Here is a 27869-nt window from a genome sequence, read left to right as displayed (position 1 = left end):
TACAGTGGCAAAATCTTTATTTAAACACACAGTGCTACACAAGGACAAGCTCCCAGCCCCAGCACCACTCCCTGCTCCCTTCAGCATGGATGCCAAGAGGTTCAAATCTCCTGCATAACTTTCACTTTCCATTATGTGTACCCAGTTTATTTACATCTCACTGGTTACAGGAGACAAACAACCTTCCCCAGAGGTGACACTTGACAAGAGCTGGCTGCACCCAGTGACAGAACACAAAGTACTGGTGCCACAGAGCCTTTCTCAAACAAGGGACCATGGCCCAGCTCTCCCCATCCCCACCCTCAGGATGGGAAAATCCCTCACAGTTTAGGATGCAACACTCAGACGTCATGGATGCTCCAGGTCAGAGATGTGTGTGATGCAAAAATCCTGTGCAGAGATCAACTGCTCCAGTTCCCCTCTGCAGCAGCTCTGAAATCACTGAGGAGAACATGGGCTCTGTCTTTCCCTGCCCTGGTCACACCAAGCTGCTTTTGCTGTGCGTTCCCAGCCCTGTGCTAAGCAGATCCAGTGCAGCTAAGCTGTTAAGCTCACCTGAATAGGGCTGCTCTGTGTGAGGCTGCAAACTCAGAACCACTCCAAAATACAGACATACATTCATAGACTCCACACCAAGAAAGGATTTAGACATCTTCCAGCTCAGCTCTCAGTTAATAAATAATTGGCTCCAGAAGCACTGCAGTGATCCAAGGCATGAAAGGAAGGGGGTAGAACCTGTGGCATAGCCAGGGCCAGTGCAGTGGTTTATCCCTCCTCAGGGTGCACGGCAGAGCTGGGTCACTTCTCCACACTGGAGACTGAGACAAGGTCCATGACAGAGTGAAGGTGTGAGGGGCTGAAAACTGGGAGCACGAGGCTGCGATGGCCATTGTGGAGCCACAACAGCATTGCCCAGCTGCCCGTGGGACTTCACTGCCAGTCACATCCCGTGTGAGCCCAGCTCCCAGCTCCAGCAGCAGCTTCAGTGTCAGTGGCCAAAGCATCACAGGGCAGGAGTTGGGGGTGACTGCAGCAGCTATGAGCACCCCAGCAGCCCCAGGGTGTCACACAGGACTGCAGTCAGCACAGCCGTGGCAAGAGGCAAAGGATGTGCTGAGGAGCCAGGGAGCCTTCAGGCTTCTCACAGTGTCGAGAAAGTTGCAGCATAAAAACACCCCTCAAGCCCAATGTTCACTCTGTCCAAGGCCTCTCCATCTCCACCTGGGACTGGGATGAGAGCAGGTGGAGGGGGATGCTCTGGACAGACTGAGGCTCCAGGTTTATTACTCTTCTTGCAGTTGGCTCAGAAAACAAGTGCCTGGAGGAGGGGTGGCCCTGAGGCAGCGCCAGTGCCCCAGAGTCTCCAGCAGGCCAGGCAAACCCCGCTGCCCCAGGCTCATTCAGCATCACGTGTAGTTGCCAGGGCCACCCAGGGGGATCACAAAAACAGAGATGTCGTCACCAGAGCCCAGCTTGTCATTGGGCAGCCGCCAGCCCCGCTCCTTCAGTACCCCCCGTGATCGCAGCACCAGCTCCTGGGCCACCATGGTGTACCTGGGAGCACAGCAGGGACCAGCAGTGACCCCAGAGCCCCTGCTGCAGCAGCCTGGCAAGGAGGGGTGAGCTAGAGCAGCCAGGAGTGCAGGAAGGGTCCCTCAGAGAGATCCAGGCTCAGACATGCACATCCAGGGGAGCAATGCATGCCATGGAGCCCAGGATGAGTGGCCACAGCACTGCTCTGAGGAGCCAGGCCGAGGGGAGGCTGGCCCCCTGCCCACCTGAGGTTCAGCTCACCTGCAGGGGTCGTTGGGCTCGTAGCTCGTCAGCACCTCCATCACCACAGCAGCCACCTCCTTGTCATTGGTGACATCCCAGAGCCCGTCGGTGCCCAGCACCAGGACGTCGTCAGGGCAGTGCTCATACTGGGTGAGGTCATAAACCCTGACCTGGCAGGGAACAGGGCAAGGGGCAAGGTGAGGGGCAGAGGAGGCTCCTGTGTACTGGGCACATCATGGGTCTGGTCCTGCCAAGTGGCTCTGGCCACTCAGGAACCTCTGGGGCGAAGGAGCTGGAAGCCAGGCTCACCTCTGGGATACAGGACAGGAAAGGCTTGATGTGGATGTTGGAGCTGAACACTTTGAGGTCATGGTCTCCCAGGCCTCTCGTGACCCCAATTGTGGCCATCATCCGAGCCTGGAGAACGGTGGAATCAAAAGAGAAATTTTAGCACCTTTATCTCCAGCTCCATCCCAGCTGAGAACTGGTGATGACAACAGCAGCAAAAATGGGCTGAAATCCCCCAAAACAGTGAGAGCAGGCAGGAAACAGCCCCTGCCAAACTTCTGTCACAGTACTTTACCTTTTTGCCTTCCCCAAAGATAAGTGGAAACTTCAGGTCATCCTCTTCTATCTTTTTGTAAGCCCTGGTTAAAATAAGCCAGGGACAAGGTGTCAGCAGGTGAAGGATTCCAGCACCTCTGCTGACCACTTGGGGCCTGGATACAGTGTCCCAGAGCCCCTGCCCCGTGGGATGGGGTGCCAGAGATGAGCAGCCAGCACAGCAGGACCCCAGTGCCCCAGGGGATTGGGGTTTACCAGCCATTCATGCTCTGGTCCCTGTAGAGCATCTTCTTGCCCAGCTCCTTGGGCTGGATCCTGCGGGGGAACTCCAGGGGAGTGAACTCCTTCCCCAGCAGCTCGGGCCTCAGTAGTGCCTGAAGGAAGAAGTGTCAGCTCAGGATGGGGCTGGGAGAGGAAGATCTGGGGATCCAGCCCTGCCCAGACCAGGATCCACCATCCACCGGGGCTTTGGCTACAGCATTCCACGGAGGGAGAGCATTGGCTGCTCTGGAGCCACTGGAACAGGTGCTGGTAGAGCAGCTTCAAACCACCCCCCTGTGCCAAGCCGGAGGGGAAACTGGAGCTGAGGACAGCCATGCCAGCACTCAGCAAGAAGGTGAAGCTTTTGCAAAGAGGGTTTTGAGAAGTAAAGATCTCCAAAAGGGGTCAAACAACCAAACCCCAGCAAATTCCAGGAGAAGCTGGAATTTACCCAGAAGGAGTTGTAGCTGCAAACCCCCAGGACCCCAGGCTCAGCGCACTCACAGCACTCACCCAAGGGAAAGAGTGATGGGTTTTTCTGAAACAGAGTCCAGCTGTGAGCGTGCCAAGGGATGAGCAGCAGCACAGAGCCCTGCCCAGGGCAGCCCCCACCCCATGGAGAACAGTGTGGAGGGGACTGGGAGCAGGGAGTGCTGGAGAGTGCTGAAGGGGAAAGAAGAGCAGGAGGAGAAAAGGTTATCCTTAGGGAGGATGGGGTTGGTGCAGAGGCACAGAGACCCCCAGCCCTCTCTGGGGGAGCCCTGAGCACAGCCTGAGCAGCAAGTGCCTGTCCCAGCCTGAGCCCTGCCCCTCGCAGCCAGCTGAGGAGGATTCTGATCACAGCATTTCCTCCTCTCAGGCATGCGAAAATAGATTCAAGGAAAAACGCCTCAGTGTTTTTCCAAGTACATTGAAGCCAGGAAATTTCATCCAGCAAGACCTTCTCCAAAACAAGCTCCTCCCCCCCTGTGTTGCCCTTGGAGAGGTCTTTGTAACCTACAAGAGTCTCCCTGGGTGGCACCAGGGGGCTCATTCAGGAGAGGGACAGGGTGAAAGACAGAAACCTGTTGGCACACATCAGCTCTGACTCTCCAGGGAGCAGCCAGGGAGGAAACCAGGACTCAGCAGGGGCACTGCAGTGACTCTGGCAGTGAAAAGGAGCACGGTGGATGGAGACCCGCACTTCTCTAGGTCACAGCAGCTCAGGCAGGGGATGCTCCCTGTTCCCTGAACAACAGGACAAGATGGACCACTCTGGCTCCATGCAAATGTGTCAGTCCAGCGCCATGCCAGCAGCCTGGGCTCTCCATGTCATGTCTGTGCCAGGCTCACAGTCACAGACCCTCACACTGAGCCCACAGCAAACCAGGGCTCTGCCAGACACAAGATGACCCCATGCCAGCTCTCTGCATCTCAGTGCCTCTTCCCATCCCAGACAGTCTGGGATGGACAAGTGCCAACAGCAGGTCCCAGCCATGGGGCTGCCCTCGGGCCTAGAGCCCCAGCAAGCAGCACAGGGCACTGGGAAGAGGCCAGGAGGTGTTTCAGCAGGAATGAGGTTAGAAGAAAGGTCTTTCTTACTAAAAACTGCAGCCTCTGCCTCTCTGTCTCTGGAGTAAACTCCCTGGACATTGCAATGATTTCCCCATTACGGATGATAATGGCCCTGCAATGAAACATGGAAGGATGAGATTAGAGAGAAGGAGACTTGACAGAGGAGCTGAGCCTGGATCTCCAGGGCTGATTCCCAGCAGTGGTGCAACCATTTCCCCCCTGCTGCCCCCCTTTTCCCAGCCTGAGGTGGGGGCTGCCTCCTGGATTCACTGCCCCGGGGCAGGGCAGGGCAGGGCAGGGCATGCCTCCCTCCTGGGCGAGGGGCAGGAAGGAAGGGGAAATGGGAGAGGATGGGGGCAGAGGGAATGGAGCAGACCAAACCAAAGGACAGGGTGTGGTTAGAAAAGGAGCAGCACAAAGGTGGGACATCCTCCTTTAGAGGGGAGCTGCACACAGCAGGGCAGAAATTGCCTGCAGCAGGATACAGGTGCACGTGCCCATCCCACACCAGGTCTTAGAGTTTAATGTCTCAAAAAACATAAAGGTCTGATGGTGAGATATTCCTGGGTGTCATGGGATGCCCAAGGAGCTCCAACACTGGTGGCTGTGAGTCCCCTCTAATGATGCAAGGCCAGGCTGAGTTCAGCTTTGGCAGTGTCTGATGCCTGAGAGGAAGCACAGATTGTTACCCAAGGCACAGTCACAGCTCCAGGACCCTCCCTGCATGCTGACACCCTGCACAGCCACTGCTGCCATGGGGGGGACCTGCACCCAAAAGCAGACGTATGAGGGGTCTCCTTCTCTGTCCCAAAGCTGGGAGCACATCCAGCCTCAGAAAATTGGCCAGAGCCTGTATTGGATGTTCTGACATTGCTGAGGACGAGGTAGCCTGCAGCAAATACCCAGAGCAGCTGCAGCTGCCCCATTCTTGGAAATGTCCAAGGCCAGGTCGGACAGGGCTTGGAACAACCTGGTCTAGTGAAATGTGTCTACAAATGGCAGGGGGGGAACAAGATGAACTTTAAGGTCCTTTCCTACCCAAACCTTTGACCCAATGATAAATACAGGGCAGTTAAAAGCAGCTTCCCTTGCAGTGTCACCTTTAGTGTAAGGTGGACCTGCCCTTCTGCCATTGCCTGGGGTTGTGGGCACACACATGTGCAGTTACCTTAGCCCAGCCCTGGAAACACACATGGCAATTTAAATTCTTGGGCTCCAAGCTCCCACTGCACTTGTCTGCACATACATTTGTGTCTTTCTCCTGAAACAGGTCACTGGTATGAAGCATACTCTAAAATGACTTCTTGCACATTTTTGGAAGCTCTGCTAAGTGCAATTTTCGCTCTCCAACCTGCAGCCCAGGCCAGTGCCAGCAGCAGGGACCAGGGTGTGATCCAGACATCTGGGTAGCAGAGAGAATGTTGTTAGGAAGGAAGGGAGCATATCCCAGATTTTGGGAAGCAATTCTACAGCCCCATCTGTGCACCTGGCAAACACAGAGATCACAGCAGGGAACATTGTCCCCAGGGCATGGAGAAGGCAGGGGATGACTCTGCCCAGTTCTGCCACCTTCACCCTTGCTGTCCCTCCCCAGCCATCCCCCTGGCACCACCACACCCTCCTGGGGTGTCCCCAGGCACTGAGCAGAAGGCGAGGCTGCCCTGTGGGGCTGTACCTGCTGTCCCCAGCATTGGCCACGTAGAACTTGCCCATGAGGTAGATGACAGCCAGGGCACAGCACCCCCCAGCCAGGTGCTGGTTTGCCCGCTCCTGCTCAATCTGGTCATCCTGGGGAGACAGAGAGGCTGCAGGGTAGTAGGGCAGACCCAAACAGCACCTGGCTGCTCCAGCAGCACTTCAGCTCCAGGTGGGCAGTAGGGAGCAGCCAGGGCACCTTTCCCCACACAGCCCTGGAGTGGCTGTAGGGCTTGGGGGGCCAGGGCTCTTGTGAGGCAGCCAGGGATATGGCTTCACTGGGGCAGTGGGACAAGCAGGAGAGGGCAAGGAGGAGAGGAGCAGGTCCTGCAGGGAGGAGGGATCTCCTGGAACAAAGTGTAATGAAGCTTTTTGCACCCACACAGGCCTGAAGCACAAAGGCTCTGCAGTGTGAAAGCTCAAAATGCAGAGCATCACAGAGCCCTGTCTGAGATCATCACACTCAGAGCCCTCCCTGCAGCCCCCTCCTTGCTGCAGAGCTGCCTTTTGCAGCAGTGGTCAAGCTGGTGCAGACACAGAGAGCAAAGAGGTGCCCCCAGGGATGGCCCAGGAGATCCCCCAGGCAGAGCATCCTCACCATGTGCTTGAAGGCATTCTCAATGGCTCCGATCACCAGGCTCTCGTGGGACACTGCTTTCTCCAGGTGGAACCGGGGCAGGGCGTCGTTCGGGAGCTCGCCGTGCTCCTCTGTGCTGGGATCCGCAGAGCCGGGCTCGGCGCCGTGCGGGAGGCAGACGGGGGGCGGGGAGGGGTCCTGCAGGATTCCCACCAGCTCCCGCAGCTGCTCGCAGATGTGCAGGTGGAGCTGCTCGGATGCCATGACAGCAGCACCGCTGCCTGCATGGCCATCGAACAACGCCCAGTAGTGGAAGTAAAAACCTTTCCTGCCCTGCAGGGAGGAGAGGGGACGTTACATGAGCCTGCAGGGAAGCAGATGGAATGGGGAATTCAGAGCAGCTGAGGACAGTGACACGGTGTCACAGGTCTCAGTGAGGTAGGAGCAAGGTGGGAGATGACCAAGGCTGTCTGGACACAGCCCATCCCTGGCTGGAGCCCAGCCCTGTGTCAGACACCTCGTGGCTCCAGCAGCCTCCGAAGAGGAGGCACCAAGGCACAGCACAGCCCTCTGCAGCCCCCCAGGGCACGGGGGCCATTGGTCCTGCTGGGCCACCCAGCCCTGGGGTGTCACAAGGGATGGAGGGTGGGAAGAGCAGGCAGAGGGGAGGGCCACGAACCAAGGGAATCCCCAGTGGGCACTCGTTGCCACGTGTCCCATCCCATGCCAGGCTGCTGGGCAGCTCCTCTGCCGTGTCCCTGTTTGTGACCCACCACAGCTCTCACCCCATCCAGCTCCCTGCTGCCCCTCGGGCTGGGCCTCTGCTCCACAAACACCACCTCACAGCATGCCTGGTCTTCGTTATGCTGGCTCTTCCCTGCATTTATCACCCTGCCAGGAGGAAAAAAGGTCTAAAGGCCCTTTCTTTCATATCATGTTCCAACAAACGCCATCTCACAGCGCCTCTTCCCTCCACCCTCAACCCTCCACTCATGTCCCCTTGTCCCCAGGGATGCCCTGCACAGGTGCTCCTGTCCTGTCCCAGCTCTCCCAGACCAGTTGTGTGGGTTGATCTGGGGCCAGAAGCAGCACTGAGCCCCAGCCACATCTGGGTCCGGGGAGAGCAGTTGTCCACACACCTACCAAGGAAGGTGACCAGAAATAAACTGGGTTTGCCAAAGGTCCCTCGCACTGCCCCAGGCTGAATAATTGCCCCAAACCCTGCATCAGCCTCAAATATACACCCCTGGGGGACACAGGGAGAATCATAGCCTCATCCCTGTCCCATCACCTCTTGGGGGGAGCAGGGGGCTCAGGGAAGGAGGGAGGAGGTGATGATGATGAGACCGGCAGAACTTCTGCAAAAAGATTCACACTGACTTTTCCCAGCCTGTGCTGACACAGCGGATTTCAGATCTATTTTGCAGAACCTGCTCACAGGAAGAAGCTGTAAACACACAGCAGGGTGATTTTTCTTTGGGCAGACTTTCCAAGTGGTTTGCAGCAAGAACTCTTAGGACACTGAAAAGGGGATTTTTTCACTCTGTGTACTCCTACTCCACTATCTCCAGGGGCAAATCAACATCTCATAAAGCTCTCTGGGATATCGGGAAGATCAGCTCAAGGAAGGGATGCAGGAGTGGGCTGACAGCATTAAGCAGCAAAAGCCTTCAAAGCAAAACCCTTCCTGCCCATTTTCAGTTAGGGCTGAAACTCGCAGCTAGTGAAAGAAGAAGACAATCAGGTCCTTGAAGGGGAAGTCTCAAGCAATCTCACTGTCAAGAAAGCCCCAGCTCCCTGCTCCCCCTGAGTCCTGCCAGAGGTGCCGCAGCTCCTTCGCCCTCGGAACCCATCGGGTGTTGTGCAGGAAACAAAACGTACAGAAGAGCCTAAACCCCTCGAGGATCGGTGAGAGCACAGCCTCTCACTGATGCTCTCCCATCACGGGCATCCACCGCGCCCGCTCCTCACTGCTGCTGCTGGAAAAGGGACAGACGCAGCTCACCGCCCGCGGCGACCCACTTTCGTCCCCAAGGTCCCCGTTCCAGCGCCGAGCGGTGCCATCCTGTCCTCCCCGGGCTGCAAACCTCTACCCTGCTCCATCCCCTCTCCTGCCCCGCTCCATCTCCGCTCCTGCCCCGCTCCATCCCCGCTCCATCCCCGCTCTATCCCCGCTCCATCCCCTCTCCTGCCCCGCTCCTTCCCCTCTCCTGCTACGCTCCATCCCCGCTCCTGCCCCGCTCCGGCCCCGCTCCGGCTCTCTCACTCTGCGTAGCCCGTGCTCCAGGGCAGGCGGCCGCGGCTGTCGCGGGGGCTCTGCACCGCCCGCCCGGTGTGGTCATCGGCGCGGCGCAGCTCCTCGGGGGTCAGCTGCAGGAAGGCCGGTCGGCAGAAGGCGGCTGGCTGCGGCGATCCCCGGGCGGCCCCGCACCCGGCCCCACCGGCCCGCGGTTCTGCGGGGGGCTGCGCGCCCAGCCCCGCCGCCAGCTGAGCCACGGCAGCGCGCACCCGCAGCAGCATCCCGAGCCCGGCCGAACCGAGCGGGGCCAAACCGAGCCGAGCCGAGCCGAGCCCCGCCCCGCCTCCCGCCCCGCCGCGGTGCGGGCTGGGGGGGAACCAGGCGCGGCAGCTGAGCGCCGCAGCGCGTCCGCGCATCGCCCGCCTCTATCCCGCAGCGGGCGGAGAACGAGCCCTGCCGGCTCATGAACCCCGCCGCTGTCCCGCACCCGGGGCAGAACGAGCCCTCCCGGCTCATGAACCCCGCCGCTGTTCCGCACCCGGGGCAGAATGAGCCCTGCCGGGTCAGGAACCCCCGCCGTTATCTCGCAGCCGGGTGGAGCCATTCCGGCACAGAAAATGCTCTGGGAAAATCTTCCCGACAGGTGAGTTTCCCAGTTGGATGATCGTCCCAAGGCTCCAGCAGAGCCACCGACCCTGGGACAGCATCCGCTTCTAGTGCCAGGAGCTTTGTCACCTCCCCCCCCCCCCGCCCCCGCCCGCCCCGCTCTCCTCAGCCCACGCGCGGCCGTTCCGCGCTATTAATAACCAGCAAGGACGGACCGTGAGAGAGCTGAAAGCCGAACCTCTCCCTCCCTCTCACCCAGGAAGCTGCGCTCCAGCGTGAGCAGGATGCGGATTCAGCTGATCACAGCAGCATATTCTCCCTGGCTGGGAGGGGAAAAGTTGCCGTAAACATCATCACTTGCACGGCCTGACCTCAGCGCCTCCCTGCCACTGGGTTCCTGTGACAGAAAAAAAAAAAAAAAAGAAAAAAACTGATGAAAAAACACGGTACTTGCCTACTGTAAAGGAAAATTGAGACTGTTTCTTAAAATTTGTGTTCCGCAGTGCCTCAGTTTCACAGAGGAACCAGTGATTCCTGTCAACACGGGCCTTTTGCATTGAAAGTTTCAAGCAGAGCGGCACTGAGAAGTTCTCCAGGCTTTAGCCGTCTTCAGCCAGAGACCTTCAAATTGTACCAGATTATTAGGATCACAGTATAGAAGTGACTCAGTGGTACCTGATTGCCACCTTCTAACCTCAAGATTTATGGTCTTCATTGCACCTTAAAGCTCATTCAGTACCTTTCAGGACCTGGTCTACTGGGCAGCATCCCTGCCCACGGTGGGAGGTTGGAACGAGGTTGTCTTTAAGGTCCCTTCCTGAGGGGTTGGAAATAGGTGACCTCTAAGGTCCCTTCCAGCCTGAGGCCAGTACCCCTCTGGCTCCTCTCCAGCATGCATAGCTCCTCTTTCCCTCACAGCATCCCTGTCTAGCCACTGGTCACACATGGGGTGCTCTTGGATGTTCTGAGTGCAATATCATCTTGTTATTAAGGCTGAAAATTCTCCAGCAGATGTGTCTCCCTGCTGTGGGACTGCCAGTCTGCCCCGGACTGCTGAGTCACCAGGATGCTCTCCTTGGAAAGAAGGAAATGGCAGTTTCCAGACTGACTTCTGTGACCCTGCTTGACATTTGTTATTTCCGTTGTGCTGAGCGCGGCGTGGAAAGAGTGGCCTGACAAATAAACAAGTTCCTGCAGGAATGCTTCCTGAAACAATGTGGTGGGAGCGGGGGAAGGCAGTGGGGAAAGAGGTTGTGTGTGTAAGCAATTTTTCTGGTAAATTGTCTCTGCCCATTCCTCCTCCCCGACCGCATTGACGGGCACCGGGACTCACCGGGGCGGGGCAGCGCCCGCGCGGGCGGGGGCTCGGTGAGCAGCCGGTGCCAGTGCCAGCCCGGATCGCAGGCCGGTCCCCGGGCCGTGGCAGCAGCAGCAGGCGGCGCTGCGCCCCTTCGTGCCGCCCGGCTGCGCGGGCTCCGCTCGCCCCGCGTTGCCGCCCCCGCCCAGCCCCGCGCCCGGCGCTGCCCGCGCGCTGAGCGCAGCGCAGCGGAGCGGCCCCGGCCATGGGCAGCGGCGGCCCCCGGCCGCACCGAGCCCTCTGGCAGGTACGTGCGAAAAGTTCGGCGGGGGGAAGGAGTCGGCGCCCCCGGGGCGAGTCCCGCGGCAGTTCCGAGCGCCCGCCCCGCGCCGCTCCGAGGGGACGCTGAGTCCCGGCGAGGGCAGGGCAGCCGGGATCGGGACCGCCGGGATCGAGCCCCGCTGGGATCGGGCGCAGCGAGCACCGGCGGCACCGGGATGCCGGTCCAGAGCTCCCGGCTCCGCCGGCCGCCTCAGGCCGTTGCCCGGCGTCGCTTGTCCCGGTCCCCGCGCGTCCCGGTCCCCCGCCGGCCTCCGGGACTCTCCGGTGCCGTGCAGTGAGTTTCTTGGGGCCGGCTCTGCCCTTCATCCCGTTACCGGCGGCTCCGACAGCAGCGGCGGTCGGTCCCTGCCCGGCCCGGCTGGGGATTCGGACTCGCTGGGGCCCTGTCCGGCCACCGGCCCCGGGGCTGGGCTCGTCACGGATGCTGTTTTGCCGGCACTGCGAAGCTACTGGAGAGATCCCAGGTTCTGCAGCCGAGGATGCTCCTTTACTCTGGAAGGGGCCATGGATCCCAACTGCTGCCGCCTTCAGCATCAGCTGTCCCTGCAGCCAAAGCCTTGAGCAGGACAGGGTGGGATGGGGGCTTTAATCTTCCTCTTCTTCCTCCCTCTCTGCTGTAGCTCCTGCAGCCAGGATGGAGTAGGGCAGTGGCACCGGCAGCCAGTGCCCATGGGGTGGCTCGAGGGGCACAGGTTGAGCAGGGGTCAGATGCCCCCATCACCGCGAGCAGAGGTGGCCCAGAGGAGAACTGAGCTGTACCAGTCCCATTCTGGAGTCAGGAGTTTGTCCATGCTGGGTGCCCAGGCAGGGAAGCAAGAGGCTCCTGCTGCTCACCAGCCACCCCTTTTGTTGCAGGGAGAGACCTGGGGTGCCCTTTACCTGAAAGAGCTCACCTGTGCTGGGACACCCACACCCCAGCAAAGAGCCTGCACTGGTGAGATGTTGTATCCCTTGGGAAACAATCCTGCACTGGATGAGGTTTAGACTGCTGGCAGAGCTGACCTTCAAAATGCCAATGGCAGTGGGATCCACCTGTGAGTGAGCAGGAACAGGGCCATGCTTGGGTGGAATTAAAAACTCTCCTGCTCATCTTGGCTGGGAAGGAAATGTTGCAGATGCTGGAGGAACGAGCAAGAAGCCGGAAATAAATCGGTGTAGAGAAGAGGATGAAGGAGCACGCTTAGAGGAAGGAGTCCTTTGTGTTTCTCTGTGACCCCAGGCCACCTCTTTCCCTCTTTGCTTCATGCTGCCCTCATGAGCACATCTTTGGGCCTGGACCATTGTGATTGTCTCAATTAAGAGCTAAAATGAAGTGTGCAAAAGGACACTGGTTGCAGCTGAGATTGATAGTCTGAGAGATTGGGGAATTTGACAGTTCCTTCAGGTCCTGGCTCAGACCCAAAAGGCAAAAGCAGCTAAAAAATACGCAAAATTCCAAACAGTGCATAACAGAATGGAGAATACTGAGACTTTCAATCAAAATTAAGTGTTTTGACATGCCAGAATACCACTCTTCATTTCACTGACATTCCAGGCTGAAAAATCTCAAGTCAGACCAAACATTTGTAGTTGTAATCTCACGACACTGGAGGTTGGTAACTGTCAAAACACCAATTTCTGCAGAGCTGTTTTTTCTGATGGGAGTTTGGGCATGAGTGGGAGCTCTGAGTGTCTCTGCCAGCATGGAGCACTGGAGGCACCTGGTCCTCATGCTGCCCTGAACCACATGTGCTCTCCTGGCCACCAGCGTGGCTCCTGCTCAGCTCAGTGGTTTCACTTTGGAGTGTGGCATGGACAGTGTGGATTGCATTATTGATAACACCTTAATTTATTTATGCTTCCCTGGCTATGGCAAATAGCTCAGCCTTTCTGAGCTAAATATACTCTGCACTGGGAGCATGTTGCTGTCCTCTGTGGATGGAGCAGCCAGTGGAGTGCTGGCTTTTGGTCCAGCTGAGAGGTTTAGGGATGTGTCCTGGAAACTCACATGGCCTGGAGGGTCCTGTGGAGATGGGCTGCTCCAGAGTGACTCTGGTGTGTGCTCTGGGGCCTGGGATGGAGCAGCAGCCAGGAAAAGCCAGGGTGTCCTGGTGGGGACCTGGCTGCTCTGCTGGAAGGTGTGTGGGAGGTTGGTTGGCACTGGGGATTCCCTGTTGCAAAAATTGCACTGGCATTGGTGCTGTCCTCACACCTGGCTGCTGGATGTGCCCCATCCTGGGGCAGGACAGCTGTGTGCCTGTCTCAGCTCCTGGGGGTGCAGCAGGGCATGGCTGGAGCAGTGTGAGGCTCTGGGCTGGGGTGAAGGACTGAGCAGCTGAGAGAGCTGTTTGCTTTGGCATTGAGCAAACAGTATGTGCTTTGAGCTGACATCAGTATTTACACAGTGGGCTGTCACCTCTCCAAAGGGAGTCCAACAGTTCTGGCTGTTGTATGATCCTCCTCTGAGAAGCCTCGTGCAGAGCATATTCTGTGGGTTTGCAGGAGAGAGTCTCAGTCCCGTCCCATCACCTCGAGGAGCAGGGGTTTTCTTGCACATTGAGCCATACTGGATTCTTTCTGGCAGTGGAGGGGCTGGAACAGGAGAGCCCCTCCTCGCCCAGTGGGCAGGGATGGAGTCAGGACAGCAAGTGGGATGATCCAGCCACTCTTCAGTCTGCTCCTGGCCAAGCTGACCACCCCACAGCAGTGATTAGAAGTATTTCCTTTCTCTAACTTCTTTTTCAGCATAAAATATGTGGGTTTGACAATACACCTTAGCTTTTTCCTGGGCAAATGTCAACACTTTTGGTGACATTTTCTGATTTTTGTTTTCCAGATGGGAGAATCAAAGTGTAAAATATCACTTTAAATCACCACTTTGGAATGAAGCACTTTTCAGTTTGAAATGTCAGTTTAAAACGGGAAAATTCATTTTTACATGCTTCAAAACAAGAAAGGTCCTTTTTACCTCTTCAAATCACTTTGTTTTGATTAAAAATATCAGCATGTTATGTCCTGGATACTCATTAGAGGAGTCAGTGGTTTCACTGTCTTGTGGTCCAGAGCAGACAGAAATTTCAAACACGGTTGAAAAGTGATGACTTATTCTCTGGGAGGTGTGGGTTTGTCCAGTGCACTGCTGGAACTCTGCACTGCCCTGGAGGGGACTGTGGGGGCAAGGTTGGCACAGGGCAGGGGTACCCTGGCAGCTGCTGCTGGTCCTGGCAGCTCTCCCCAACCTCAGTGTCATCACCACTCATCTTTGTGGCAGCTTGTTAGTAAGTTATGATCCAGCACTAAGATTTTTTGGGGGAAATGGCTGTTTGCTGGAGCTGTTAGACCCCAGAGGGATGTGGAGGCTGGGAGGTCTCCATGTCCTGGCAGGAGCCGAGCAGTGACGTTGCTGTTGGTGCTGCTGCCTGCCAAGCTGCTCCCACCTGGAGGGCTGTGCCTGTAAATAGTGAAGAGAACACATCTAAAGAACTCAGCAGTAAAATACAAAACCTTTTGGATTTACATTTTTCCTTAGGGGCTCTACATGATGTAAAACCTGGCTTCTTCCCAGCACGTGCTTCCTGGAGTGGGAGCGGTGCCAGGAGGTGTGTCCAGGGGTAGCCAATGCACTTTTGGGTGTGTGGCTGCACGAATTTGGCTTCTGTGCTGGAAGGAGGAGCAGCCCCAGAAGATGATGTGCTGGGAGAGTGGACTGCAGGTCCTGGCAGGTCCTGGCAGTGCTATGGGCTCTGTGTCCCCCACTGGCAATCAGCTGCCCAGTTCCTGTGGGGTGCTGGCTCCAGGACACCCAGCAGGATCAGCCCATCCTTGTGTCTGTCAGCGAGTGGTTTGCAAATGCCAAACCCTGCAAGGAACTCAGTGGCACAAGGACAGTAACAGCAGGTAATCGTGCACAGGAGAGGCAGAACCTGAAATCACTCACTGCTGATCTGCTCTGGCTCTTCCCACACATTCTGGGTGTGCATTCAGTGTTTGTCATCTGCTCTAATAACTTGCTATAAAGGACCCGGTTTTGTGCTCTCAGCAGTAAGAATGAGGAGCAGCTCTGCAGGTGCTGCTGTTCAGAGGGTGAGCAGGGTTATGGGCTGAGCTCCTGCAGAAGTTCCAGTGCTGGGATGGGCACATGCTTGTGCACCCAAGAGTATGTACTGAATTGGGCCTGGTGGGATTCCCAGGTGTCCCCAGCCACTCCCAGGGACACAGTGGTGGCAGATATCCCTGCCCATGTCCTTTTTCTCCTTTCAGATGTGCTGATGTCTGCTCCTTGCAAAGCCCTGACCCGCCTGAGGCTGGCAGATGCACAGATGTGAGCGTGAATCCCCAGTGAAAGGTAACCCTCACTCACCTCTACCCCTGTGGGTGGGATCTTTTCTGTCCTGCTGAGATGGCCTGTGCTGCTGCTGAAGTTTGAGGTCATCTGAGGGTGGTGGGTGAATCACTTCATCTCCCAGGGCCCTGTCCCCCAGCCAGGACACCCCAGTGCTCACAGCATTCAGGAGTCATTCCACTGCCTGCAGAAGCATTGGTGAGTGGATCTGCACCTCCCAGCCCTCTTCAGTCCCTCTTCCTCCACATATCTCTTCTTCTTTTTGGTAGAATGAGTGAGAGAGATACGCAGAGCCTGAGCAGATGGGTTTTGGTGCTCAGTCTCTGCCTTACCACGCTGTGGGGACGACTGACGCTGGCCTCCACGCAGCAGCACAGGAGCCATTCAGGTAGGGGAGCAAGTCTGCTTTGTCACGTGCTTGTTCAATTGTCTGGGTCCCCGTGAGAATGGCAGCACTTTGGGGTCTTCACAGGGTGCCTGAGGTGGGGATGAGATGCTTAGTGAAGTTCTGTCTGAATTTCTTGGTGGGGGAGGAGAAGTTTGAGGCTGTGGAGCACACCAGGAGCAGGCAGGCGTCTTTCTGGGGACCAAATGCTGACAGCCTCAGGGAGCTCAGTGTGCATCCCTGGCTCTGGGCTCTGGGCAGCAAGGATGAGTGTTCCAGATGTGTGGGGCAGCATCCAGCAAACAGACACCCAGAGGCACCAACACTGTGCCAGCTGTGCCAGCTGTTGGATTGGCATCTGCAATGTCCCTGTGTGCAGGGAACTCCCAGGACTGCTGCTTTGAGATGGGCAGGAACAGGCAGCCAGAGGGCTGTAAAGCTGCTCCTTGGAGTTAGGAGTTGGGAATACTCATTATGGGGAATTTAAAACCAGTGGCTTGGTGAGTTGGGGTGGTCTGAGGAGTTAAAGAAGGAATTTCTTCATGTCTGTAGCAAAATCTGAGACACATACCATGATCCATATACACATCTGATACATCTGTGAATCTGTTATTGCAGTAATTCTTGCTCTGTGAGCAGTGGATGTAAATCTTTTCACCCTAGTTGCTGTGAGTATCACAAACCCCACTTGTTATGTGGTGGACACTCTCCAGGTTTTCATTAGAAATAAAAATTGTCATCCCCCTGGTTGCAAAGATCATCTAGAAAGATGGAACAAATGTAAAGTGGTGTAGAACTGAAAGTCTTACTGGAAAACACCACTGTGGCTCTGAGATGTTCATTTGTTATTACCAGCTGTGAATAAGAGATTTCCTCTCTGAGCAGTGGGATTCTGCTTTGTGGCATGAATGTGATTTTTTGGAGGGGTTATGTGAACCCATGTTTGAAGTTTGTGTCCGGACTAGAGAAGCATCTGCATTGTGCTCAGCCCTTTGTGCCCATCCTCCTTGGCACAGGAGCCTGATGGGCCAGGGGGACCCAGGGCTGGGCGCTCCTTGGAGCACGGTGGGAGCACATGTGGGGAGGTGGTACTGTGTACTGTGGTACTGTGGTACTGGTGGTACTGGTGGTACTGGTGGTACTGGTGTTGCTGAAGTTACTGCAGAGCTGTGCACCTGGCAGCACAGGCAAACACTCACATTCTGCTGCCTGCTCCATGTGCCTCTGCTTGGAAAGAACATTTATGGGTTAATTTGAAACCATTCATGCTCTTGATTGACCCCACACCTGACCCTGTCCTATTTCTGTCATTTTTTCCTGGCAGTTAAAGCAGTTCTAATCCTGTAATCCTCACCAGCATTGCTCAAAACCAAACCACATCTCCTGGAGTGGCTCCCTCACCCAGCAGTCAGCAGTCACCTGCCCTTCCCCTGCCCTAACCCTGACACCCCATCCCTGCAAGTGTCCCAGGCCAGGCTGGAAAGGGCTCTGAGCAGCCTGCTCTAGTGGAATGGCCCTGGCAATGGCAGGGGGTGCAGCAGGGTGAGCTCTGAGCTTGCTGAGTTCATGGGCTTTATTCTCCTGCTCTTTCTGCATTTGGGACAGTTTTCGGTGAAGGTTATGTTTGAAACATCATGCTGTATGATAATGCTATTTTCATAAAGCTGCATTCTCAGTGGCAGTAACATTTGTGTCCGAGGAAGCTGCAGTTATATTTGTGTGTGGAGTTGAACAGGGAAAACTGTCACTGATGCCTGAGAGAATCAGAGATGCTGAGGGACAGATGCATCCAGAGCTTTCATCCCATTAAACAACTGTGTTTATTCATAGGTAAAACCACCTAAAAATGATCAATAGAAGAGGAAGGTCTTTAATTGTGACCTTAAACTTACAAATTTCTTGGAGAGTCCACATGTAAACCCTCTGTTACTGTCCAGGGACACATCTGACTGTGGCAACCAGATCTGATAATAGAATTACAGAATATCTTCAGTTGGAGGAGACCCACAAGGGTCACTGAGTCCAGCTCCTGGCCCTGTCACTGAGTCCAACTCCTGGCCCTGCACACAAATCATACCATGTGCTAACATCCCTTGTGCCCACCCAGCTTGTGGAGATACTGCTCTGTCCAAGTAAAGCTCTGCTTCCTGCAGAATGTGTTGGATTTAAAGGGCCCCATGAATCAAGCACAGTCCTTTGGAAACAGAATAGGAGACTCCTTGGTGAGTAATGGTTCACCAGCAGTTTAATCCCCTGTGTAACATGGTGAGGTCTCCATGATGAACAAGACCTGGAATGTCTGGATCCAGCTCTCACTAAGGTGGCCCCAGCACCTTCCAATGCTGATAATCAAAGGGCTGTCTTTGCCTTTGTTTATGTTCATCACTCAACCTGAACAGAAGAGATTTAAGTCAGCTGGGATTTTTTTCTTTTGGGAAATGAGGTTCTCTGGGCATTGCCTGGCACTGACATGCATCCAACATCTCTTCATTTTGTAGTTCTCCACCGCAAGCAGTATTTTACACTGAACATGTGGAGTTGTGCCTACGCTCCCTGAGACACTCAAAATGTGTCATTTCAGGTCATGCCATAAAAACCCATGTTCTGCTGCTCATTTGAAGGTCAACCAGAGTATGACAGCATTTTTATTTTATTTTTCATGCAGGATTCAAAAGCCTTTTGCTCTAAAAATTCTTTTATGGCTCCACGAGATAAGCTGTGTCTTCTTAGAAAGGGTTCCAGTGGGGAAATACCAGTTAAATGGGAGGGAGAAGCATGCCAGAAGCTCTGGCTTATCCCAGGCTCCCGGGAGGTTTCCTGCTGTCGCTGTTAAACACACCATCCATCTGATATGCATTTTGTTCCAAGTTTCCTGCTGCTCAGTGAAAGGAGAGGCAGCTGCAGGGAGCTCTGGTCTGGTTTCTCGCACTGCTCAGGGCTCAGCCTCCCTGCTCACATTTCCCAGGTGTGGGACAGGAGAGCTCTGGACACTGCTCTCCTGCTGGATCCCTCCTGGGGATGCTCACCTCCTCTGGTGTGCTGGGAATTGCTGTACCTGAGGCAGAGGGCTTTCTGTGCTCTCAGTCACAAACCCCCACACTCCTGTGACTGCTGGGGTCTGGCACAGCTCACATTGCCTGTGGGGAGACAAGTGACCCTGGTGTGCTGGAGCTGAGGTGCTTTGTGCCAGCTGGGATGGCCCTTACCCCGTGGGCATGTCCCCTCTGCCCCAGTGCCATGGGCTCTGTGCCCTGCTGCCAGGGCTGGGCTGGCACTGGAGGGGACAAATCTCCAGTGGCACCGTGTCCTAGGGCAGGGTGCCAGATGGTCATAAGACAATGCCTTGGGGAATGGTTTTAAACTGGCAGGAGACAGGTTTTAATTAGATGTTCAGAAGAAATTCTTTGCTGTAAGGGTGGGGAGCCCTTGCACAGGGTGTCCTTGAACACATCCCTGGAAATGTCTAGGGCCAGGCTGGAGGGGGCTTGGAGTACCCTGTTCTGGTGGAAGAGGTCCCTGTCATGGCAGGGCGTGGAACAATGTGATCTTTAAGGTCCTTTCCAATCCAAACCAGTCTGATTCCACAGTTCTACGACCTTTAGGCAAATGGAAGTATTTTGTGAGAGCAGGATGGGTCGTGGGGCTGCGTGCTGCTCCTTCAGCTGTGCCATCAGTAGGGCAGAGCTGTGGGGCTGTGTGGCTGCACCAGGGGCTGTGCTAGGGGCTGTGCCAGGGCTCTGTGGCTGTGCCAGGGGCTGTGCCATGGCTCTGGGGCTGTTCCAGGGGCTGTGCCAGGGGCTGTGCCATGGCTCTGTGGCTGTGCCATGGCTCTGGGGCTGTTCCATGGCTGTGGGGCTCTGCCATGGCTCTGGGGCTGTGCCAGGGGCTGTGCCAGGGGCTGTGCCAGGGCTCTGTGGCTGTGCCAAGGCTCTGTGGCTGTGCCAGGGCACTGGGGCTGTGCCATGGCTGTGGGGCTGTGCCAGGGCTCTGTGGCTGTGCCATGGCTCTGGGGCTGTGCCAGAGATCTGGGGCTGTGCCAGGGGCTATGCCGTGGCTCTGGGGCTGTGCCATGGCTCTGTGGCTGTCCCAGGGCACTGGGGCTGTGCCAGGGCACTGGGGTACCTGCCCCACACAGGCAGCTCTCCCTCTAGGGCTCTGAGGCTGCAGGTCCAGGACCGCAGTGCCTACACTCAGCTGCTGCAGTAAGGCAGAGGGAGTCAAATTTCTCTTTATCTCTGAGCTGCACCTTTCTGAGCAAATTAAAAGGGCTTTGACACGTTAGCAAACTGGATTTGCATGGTTGTAATGAGCGACTTCTCAGTTCTGCCTGGCTCTCCCCCGGCTGAACCTTTTAAAATTAGCTGAAAATGGGCAGGAATGCAAGGGAGCAAGGGGTTTCCTGGGCAGCCCTCCTGGGAAGAGCTCTGCTAATGAAGCTTTTCTGAAAATGAGTCAAAACCATAACTATGTGTTAACACTGAGGCTTGAAGGTGTGAAATTCTCTGGTGAGATGCACGGGGCGGATGAGTGACTCCTTGTGTCCTGGACCACAGTGGGCCAGGAGTGTGGGCTCATAGGCAGCCAAAGCCAAGGACCTCTACTTCTTCCTCAGGTTATCTGAAAAATCCCACGAAGCATAAACTCTGCTAAGAGTTGCTTTCCTTTTGACTTTTACTGAAGTCTACCATTTCTTTATACAAAAAGAATGGAATTCATTATTAAAGCTGAATTACTATGGCATTTCAAATGGAAGATAAAATTTGTGGCCAGAGATGCTATTACAAAATATTCTATATAATAATTGTGTAATTATTATGGACAGAAATGAAAGTAAGGTTTCATTAAGAGAAAATGACCATGAAAGAGCAATAAAGACATGGTGATGGCGCAGCCCATTGAGCACTGCGTGGTGGGTGCACGGCACAGGGCTCTGTACTGGCAGCTCCTCACACCCTGCTCTGTCTCTGGCTGGAGCTTTCCTGCAGCTTTCCTGTCCTCTGCCCAGCTTGGTTCCTGCTGGCTAGGGAATAAAAGCGTGTTCCTGGTGACCCACGGGACCCAGGGCACGCCCAGGTGTGGCTCTGCACTGCTCCTCAGTGCTCATTAAGCAGGAGCTGCAGGGATCTCTGGGCAGTGGAGTCTCCCAGCCCTTTCTGGCTGATCTGTATTTGCTTGTGTGGGCCCTTACCCAGCCCAAGCACTGATTTGAGATGCTGACCAGCTCTAAACTCTGATCCCAGAGGTGATCAGCCAACACAGTAGTTTTCTATTTTCCTTAATATTTTAGTGGCACTTGGAGGGGGAGCAGCAGAACATCTTGGACTGCTGATGGACGCCATGACATTTCTGTGGCACTGCAGGGTGGAAACCTGTCCCAATCCTTCCTCTCCAGGCACAGGGGCTGATGGTGAGGTGGAGGCAGTGACTGCAGCTGGGGTCAGAGGTGGTGGTACTCTGCCTGAAGCCCAAAGCAGCACAAGGCACATCCCCTTTTGCAGCAAAGAGCATCTCATTATCAGCTGCAATGAGCTAATGTGCTCGTTAGTTTCAATGAAGCTCTTGGCTTGGCCATGGCAAGAGGGGATGGATTTTGGAGGGCGGTATGGGTGTGAGGGCTGGTAGGAACAAGAGCTCAGGTGCAGGAGCTGTGCAGCAGGAGTCACCACTTTTCCTTACAAGTGGGCTGGGAAGATGCTGTGCCCTGGATGACACATGGATGTCACCAGCAGCTCTGGGGCTTGTTCCTGAGGCACAGCGCGGGCTCTCCTATGCCTTGGGCACAGCTCACAACAGAGTGTGGCCAGGGAAGGCCAGCAGTGCTCTGGGGTCTCTGTCAGGCTCTGGGGTCTCTCTCAGGACTCTGGGGTCTCTCTCAGGCTCTGGGGTCTCTCTCGAGGTTCTGGGGTCTCTGTCAGGCTCTGGGGTCTCTCTCAGGACTCTGGGGTCTCTCTCAGGCTCTGGGGTCTCTCTCGAGGCTCTGGGGTCTCTCTCAGGGCTCTGAGGTCTCTCTCTGGGCTCTGGGGTCTCTCTCAGGCACTGGGGTCTCTCTCAGGGCTCTGGGGTCTCTCTCAGGCTCTGGGGTCTCTCTCAGGGCTCTGGAGTCTCTCTCGGGGCTCTGGGATCTCTCTCAGGCTCTGGGGTCTCTCGATGCTCTGGGGTCTCTCTCAGGCACTGGGGTCTCTCTCAGGGCTCTGGGGTCTCTCTCAGGCTCTGGGGTCTCTCTCAGGGCTCTGGAGTCTCTCTCAGGGCTCTGGGGTCTCTCTCAGGCTCTGGGGTCTCTCTCGAGGTTCTGGGGTCTCTCTCAGGCTCTGGGGTCTCTCTCGATGCTCTGGGGTCTCTCTCGAGGCTCCGGGGTCTCTCTCGAGGCTCTGGGGTCTCTCTCGAGGCTCCGGGGTCTCTCTCGAGGCTCTGGGGTCTCTCTCAGGCACTGGGGTCTCTCTCAGGCTCTGGGGTCTCTCTCAGGGCTCTGGAGTCTCTCTCAGGGCTCTGGGGTCTCTCTCAGGCTCTGGGGTCTCTCTCGAGGCTCTGGGGTCTCTCTCGAGGTTCTGGGGTCTCTCTCAGGCTCTGGGGTCTCTCTCAGGGCTCTGGAGTCTCTCAGGGCTCTGGGGTCTCTCTCAGGCTCTGGGGTCTCTCTCAGGGCTCTGGGGTCTCTCTCTCAGGGCTCTGGGGTCTCTCTCAGGCTCTGGGGTCTCTCTCAGGGCTCTGGGGTCTCTCTCAGGTCTCTGGGGTCTCTCTCAGGCTCTGGGGTCTCTCTCAGGCTCTGGGGTCTCTCTCGAGGCTCTGGGGTCTCTCTCAGGCACTGGGGTCTCTCTCGAGGTTCTGGGGTCTCTCTCAGGGCTCTGGGGTCTCCCTCAGGCTCTGGGGGCTCTCTCAGGCACTGGGGTCTCTCAGGCTCTGGGGTCTCTCTCGATGCTCTGGGGTCTCTCTCGAGGCTCTGGGGTCTCTCGAGGCTCTGGGGTCTCTCTCAGGCACTGGGGTCTCTCTCAGGGCTCTGGGGTCTCTCTCAGGCACTGGGGTCTCTCTCGAGGCTCTGGGGTCTCTCTCAGGCACTGGGGTCTCTCTCGATGCTCTGGGGTCTCTCTCAGGCACTGGGGTCTCTCTCAGGCTCTGGGGTCTCAGGGCTCTGGGGTCTCTCTCAGGGCTCTGGGGTCTCTCTCAGGGCTCTGGAGTCTCTCTCAGGTTCTGGGGTCTCAGGCACTGGTGTCTCTCTCGAGGCTCTGGGGTCTCTCTCAGGCTCTGGGGTCTCTCTCAGGGCTCTGGGGTCTCTCTCAGGGCTCTGGAGTCTCTCTCAGGTTCTGGGGTCTCAGGCACTGGTGTCTCTCTCGAGGCTCTGGGGTCTCTCTCAGGCTCTGGGGTCTCTCTCGATGCTCTGGGGTCTCTCTCAGGCACTGGGGTCTCTCTCGAGGTTCTGGGGTCTCTCTCAGGGCTCTGGGGTCTCTCTCAGGCACTGGGGTCTCTCTCAGGGCTCTCCAGCAGTGCTCTGGGGTCTCTGAGCTCTGACCGAGGCTGTTTCTCTCCCTGCAGCTCAGGTGGAGCCCGGCAGGTGTGAAGTCATCGCCGCTCACCGCTGCTGCAACAGGCACAGGGTCGAGGAGCGCTCGCAGACGGTGCAGTGCTCCTGTCTTCCAGGACAGGTGGCAGGGACGACACGGGCAGCTCCCTCCTGCGTGGACGGTGAGCGTCCCGTGTGCAGCCCATCCTTCCACCCCCTGTACACCTGGTACAGCTGCTGTGGGGTGTCCGTGCCCCTGGCATTGACAGGAGACCTGCCCGGGCTGCAGCAGGGCAGGGGGAAGGGGCACCTTTTGGGGACTCTCACTGGGCACTCGCGGGATATCACAGCCTGGCTGATCCCTGCCCTCCTCTCCCCAGCCTCCATCGTGCTGCACAAGTGGTGGTGCCAGATGGAGCCGTGTCTCCAAGGGGAGGAATGCAAAGTGCTGCCCGACCTCTCGGGGTGGAGCTGCAGCAGCGGCAACAAAGTCAAGACAACCAAGGTACGTCCTGGCAGGTGATGGGGGAGCCCAGCTGTGCCCCCCAGGCTGGGGCAAGCAGAACCCAGGAGAGCACACACAGTTCTGTGGGCAAGGAGAGAGCTCCAGCTCCTTCAGGAGCAGCTTACCACTGTCTGGAAAGGACTCGCTGAGGCAGAGCAGAGGGTCTGAGCTGTGCACTTTTGTCACTGCTGGTGGAGGGGCTGGCAGGTGTGACACAACCCTGAGTGGGTGCCACAGCTTTTCCAGTTGATGATTCTTTTGGGTGGATTGCTGTTGGATGGCTCAGCCCTGAGCAGACATCCCAGGTGTGTGTCTGGAACATCTCAGGGCTCCCAGGGTGTCCAGGCTGCTTCCCAGGGACAGCAGTCGCCCTTCCCAGCCCAGTGGCACAGCCCTGAATGTGTCCCTGTCCCCTGCCTGAGGCAATCATTTGTGACAGAGCACTACACAATTATTATTTTCATGGCTTGCTGAATGCCCCAAAGAACAAGGTGTAATTAAAATTTTATCAAACTCATTAGTAATTACATATATGCCATGGTTAATCAATTGCATAATTTTGTAATCATTGTTCATACTGTTGAGTGTAATTATTCCTTATGCTTTCATTTTTCTCACCCCACGTCCCCCACCACAGAATTATTGTATTAAGCAATGTCAGGATTTTTTTCATTGCTGCTATTATTTTTCTGCACAGAAAGCACTTTCATGCTAAAGTGTTTTTGTGGACATCCAAAAAGGTTCCTCCTCCCCTGAGCATCCATCACTGACCAGTAACTGCAGCATCACATTGAGCTGGTTGTCTTTTTCCCTTTTAATGTTGTTTGGTTGGTTTCCCCCAGTTAACTTAGCCCAAAGCCTCTGCTCTGGCTTTGCTGCCTTGAATTCTCACTGGGGCCTCACACTCCCATTCCCACCTGGAATGGGAGTAGGACTCAGGAGTTTCTGCTCTCCTGCCCATCCAGACCCCTCCATGGCCAGCCTCCTTCTGGGCCTTGTGGCCTCCTTGGGGAGTCTGGAAACACTGACCTGTGTTTTCAGAGGGACTTCTGGTAAATCTGGGTGACTTTAGTGACTTTGGAATGGTGCTGGATTTGATCTCAGCCCCCTGTGCAGACAGAGGTCAGTGGGAGCTGCAGCCAGAGCACAGAAATCACAAACCACTTGGAATGGTCACTCCATTAGATGGAAGTGAAGACCAAATCTTATTGGCACCTCTCGAGGCTGTTTGCTGCTAATCCATGGATGGGAATCAGTGGATGCATTGATAACTTCTGCTCTCCCCTGCAGGTCACTCGATAGCCTGTGTGAGAAGCCCTGGCGTGGTGCTGGTGCTCCCCTGAGCACAGGATGTGGCCAGTGCCTGCAGAGCTGGGGGCTCCAGGTCTGCCATGGCTGCAGGACTGACACAGCTACTGCACCCCAGCATCTGCTGAGCCCCTTCCCCGGGCACTGCAGGCAGGACCCAAGTGCAGCTGCCAGAGCCCCTCCCTCCACGGTTCCCTCCTTCTCTGTGGACACCTTCACCAACCAAGGAATGGGCTCATTCTCCAATCCCCCCACATCAAATACTCCCACTGTGTAAGAGCTGTTGACAATAGAGACAGACAAGCAGCAGCCCCCAAAGGGGCTTTATCTGAACGGCTGAAATCATTGCTGTGAGTCGCCTTCCCTGTCTCCCGAGATGCTGAATCCAATCTGCAGTCAGGAATCAGGAAGTCAGTGGTTCTGTGAAATCCTTCCCCATGTGGCTGCTGGCCCTGGGGTTCCCCAGAGCAGCTGCTGAGCTCCAGCCTGACCCTGAGTCCCTGGGGCTGCTCTGGGAGCCTGCAGGGATGTGCTGGTGCAGGAGGGGCTGCAGATGATGGGGGGCCGTGGCACTGGGGGGGTCACTGGTGTTTGCTGCCTCCTGCCATGGCTCTCACCATAGGACTCATTATTGAGACGATTTTGTAATGGGGTATGAAATACTCTCTCCAGATGTGATGTAAATACCAGACTGTGAAATAATAAAGTAATTTTAATCTCTGCAAAAGATTTTTTCACTCAGCAGCCAAGGGAGGCTCTGGGAGTGTTTCTCATGCTGCTGAATCTGGGGTGAAGAAGCTGGGGACTCTGCCCTGGCCATCCCAATCCCAACCAGCGTGTTCAGTGGTGGCTCTGGACGAGAGCTGAAAGCCTGCTGTGGCCAGCAAAGGCTGATTAGCTCATAGGGATCCTAAAGAAAAGTGCATTAATTTCTACAGTGCTTTGCTGAGAGCTTCTCTTGCCCTATCCCTCCAGCTTTGTGTGCCATGTCCCCATGATGCTGTAGATGCTGCCCCTACTCACCCAGACGCTGATTGTTTGGTCCCCACCCAGGGTCCTGTCTCCTCTGGGAACCCAGGCTGCCCAATGCAGAGAGGGAATCTCTTATCTCTTATTTCCAGCGGCAAACATCAGGCTGTAGATGGGAGCATCCCTTCTTGGCTGAGCAGTTTCATAATTGGCTCATAATGTGAAGGATCCACTCTGTGGAAGTGTTGGGGTTGACAGCTACATTGGTATAAAAACATTTTATTGTCTGCATAATAGGTACCCTTGAAGCTTATTTTTCATTTACTGCAGTGCACAGTTTAGTGAGGAAATAGCCCCTTGGTGTCTCTACTGAGTGCTGGCCTCGCTGCTCTCACAACATCAGAGTACACAAAAACTGCAAATTGCTGCTCCTCTCCTGGCAGGTAAAAGTGTTTCCAAGGAAAACGCTGCAGCCTGCAGGATTGCTGGTGTGATTTCTGACTCCTCAGTAGCCAGGGAAGGATGCTCCTGCCACAGCTTCTGGCCCTCTGCCCTTTTTCCTCTCACTGCATTTTCAATGCTTTCCTTTGGCCAAGCAGACAAAAGGTCCTGGCAGGAGCAATAAACCAAGGAGGAGGGTGATGGTGATGGGAACATCTCTGGGCTGAGGCAAGGACTTTGCTGTCCTGTCTCTTGGCTGCCTCAGTGGGACAGTGCTGCCTTCATGGTCCCCAGACACCCCAATTCCCTCTCTACATCTGCCCACGCTATCCCTGGAGGACAAATCAGACCCTGCAGTTTGGACAGCCCAGGGTCTCACACAGGGCCCCAGATCCACCGTGCCCAAGTCCCCATCTCAGAGGGGAAGTCCTGTGCCCAGTTCTGTCTTGGCACATCTGTGCAGCAGCTGGCTGGGAGCTGGCTCAGACAAGATTTGAAGTTGCCTGAGGGGTGATTAGTTGGAGGAAACTGTCACAGTTAACAACTTTCAATATCATCTCCCTGGGTATTATAATTACATCCCATTCAATTAGTCTTCAGGGGGAAAAAAAAGTCTTTTGTATTAAGATTTGGTGGAGAATTATTAGAGAGAGAATTAAAAGACCAGGATTCCATTTTACCTACAAATACTAAAAGCATAATGCATAAAATATCCCAAATTGCAAGCTGACTAAATTTAGAGCTGTGCTAGGAGGTGAAATGAAAGGTAAAATGAAAGAGCAGTACAAGGTGCAGTATTACCAGAGAAATAAGATGGAAACATAATTAACCACCCAGCACTATGCTGAAAGATGGCAAGTTGAAATGGGAGATGAAATTAGGTGAAATTGCAGAGCAGGCTCATTTATTTCCACTTTATAAATCAGTGTTACCTGTCAGCAGTGATGCCAAGCCATCCCAGAACAGGAGCTCTCCAAGGGCTGCTGCTCACAGGGATCTCACCTTGTGCAGCTTTGGGCTACTGTGCTGAACTCTGTCCCTGCAGGAGCAGGTGATGCTTCCAAGGGTCACATCTTTGGTGCCCTGTCCTTCACCCAGCCGTGGTGCATTCAGGCCACATCTGGCCTGTCCTCTGCCCCAACAGCTGGCCCTTTTTCCTGGTGCTTTGCTGCTCTAACTGCTCTAACTTCTGACTTTTGCTCCTATAGCATCTCACAGGGAACCTCCTGTCTGTGGCCTCTTGCACTGACGACCTGAGGTCCAGTTTAGGGCTGGAGGAACATTTTCTTAACTGTGCTAAATTTCCTATTCTCAGGCTTAATTGGCTCCCATTCCCTACAACCTTTGCCCCCTGCATCCTCCTGCCATTGCCCTGTTGCTGCTCTCCGCCCATTTGCATTATTGCTGATTTTCAGTGAATTCAAACAGGAAAAGAGTTGTATTTTCCAGAAGTGGAAGGATTTTTGTTAGAATCACCTCAGCTATGCAAAAACATCCCTGTATATCTCCCGTGCTGTGGTCAGGAATGGAGAAACCT

General features: G+C 55.6%; 2 protein-coding genes across 7 annotated transcripts; one reads left to right on the top strand and one right to left on the bottom strand.

Moving 5' to 3' along the window:
- Window position 1: 1 nt before the first annotated feature.
- PPM1J (protein phosphatase, Mg2+/Mn2+ dependent 1J) lies at window positions 2-9026 on the bottom strand. The gene is made up of 10 exons (XM_056511632.1): window positions 8694-9026; window positions 7213-7318; window positions 6449-6760; window positions 5831-5943; window positions 4183-4267; window positions 2596-2714; window positions 2360-2423; window positions 2086-2193; window positions 1795-1946; window positions 2-1554 (listed from the first exon to the last, which is right to left on the bottom strand). Exons 1-10 carry the CDS (start codon window positions 8945-8947, stop codon window positions 1407-1409), a joined length of 1461 nt encoding a protein of 486 aa, XP_056367607.1. The 5' UTR covers window positions 8948-9026; the 3' UTR covers window positions 2-1406.
- Window positions 9027-10800: 1774 nt separating this feature from the next.
- Window positions 10801-25645, top strand: TAFA3 (TAFA chemokine like family member 3). Of its 6 annotated transcripts, XM_056511528.1 has the most exons (8): window positions 10801-10876; window positions 15151-15235; window positions 15357-15430; window positions 15524-15620; window positions 20905-21024; window positions 23142-23291; window positions 23490-23614; window positions 24905-25638. In XM_056511528.1, exons 2-8 carry the CDS (start codon window positions 15202-15204, stop codon window positions 24914-24916), a joined length of 612 nt encoding a protein of 203 aa, XP_056367503.1. In that variant the 5' UTR covers window positions 10801-10876; window positions 15151-15201; the 3' UTR covers window positions 24917-25638. The 6 variants fall into 6 exon arrangements, with proteins under 6 accessions (XP_056367503.1, XP_056367502.1, XP_056367504.1 ...); XM_056511527.1 differs by having other exon boundaries at window positions 15357-15620; window positions 24905-25645; XM_056511532.1 differs by lacking the exon at window positions 10801-10876 and having other exon boundaries at window positions 15222-15235; window positions 15502-15620.
- Window positions 25646-27869: the final 2224 nt, after the last annotated feature.

The sequence above is a fragment of the Oenanthe melanoleuca genome, chromosome 26 (assembly GCF_029582105.1).
Source record: "Oenanthe melanoleuca isolate GR-GAL-2019-014 chromosome 26, OMel1.0, whole genome shotgun sequence".
Taxonomy (NCBI): domain Eukaryota; kingdom Metazoa; phylum Chordata; class Aves; order Passeriformes; family Muscicapidae; genus Oenanthe; species Oenanthe melanoleuca.
Note: the sequence above shows the minus strand (reverse complement) of the source record. Positions and strands in the feature narration are given on the sequence as shown.

What these genes read in the sequence shown, in the direction of transcription:
- TAFA3 (XM_056511527.1), top strand. Translation starts at nt 15,202, where the DNA reads ATGCACAGATGTGAGCGTGAATCCCCAGTGAAAG. An exon ending in GCAGCACAGGAGCCATTCAG is followed by an intron (nt 15,621 to 20,904) that starts GTAGGGGAGCAA and finishes TTAATATTTTAG; the next exon opens with TGGCACTTGGAGGGGGAGCA. An exon ending in TCCAGGCACAGGGGCTGATG is followed by an intron (nt 21,025 to 23,141) that starts GTGAGGTGGAGG and finishes CTCTCCCTGCAG; the next exon opens with CTCAGGTGGAGCCCGGCAGG.
- PPM1J (XM_056511632.1), bottom strand. Translation starts at nt 8,947, where the DNA reads ATGCTGCTGCGGGTGCGCGCTGCCGTGGCTCAGCTGGCGGCGGGGCTG. An exon ending in GACCAGAGCATGAATGGCTG is followed by an intron (nt 2,424 to 2,595) that starts GTAAACCCCAAT and finishes TATTTTAACCAG; the next exon opens with GGCTTACAAAAAGATAGAAG. An exon ending in GAGCCCAACGACCCCTGCAG is followed by an intron (nt 1,555 to 1,794) that starts GTGAGCTGAACC and finishes CTGTGCTCCCAG; the next exon opens with GTACACCATGGTGGCCCAGG.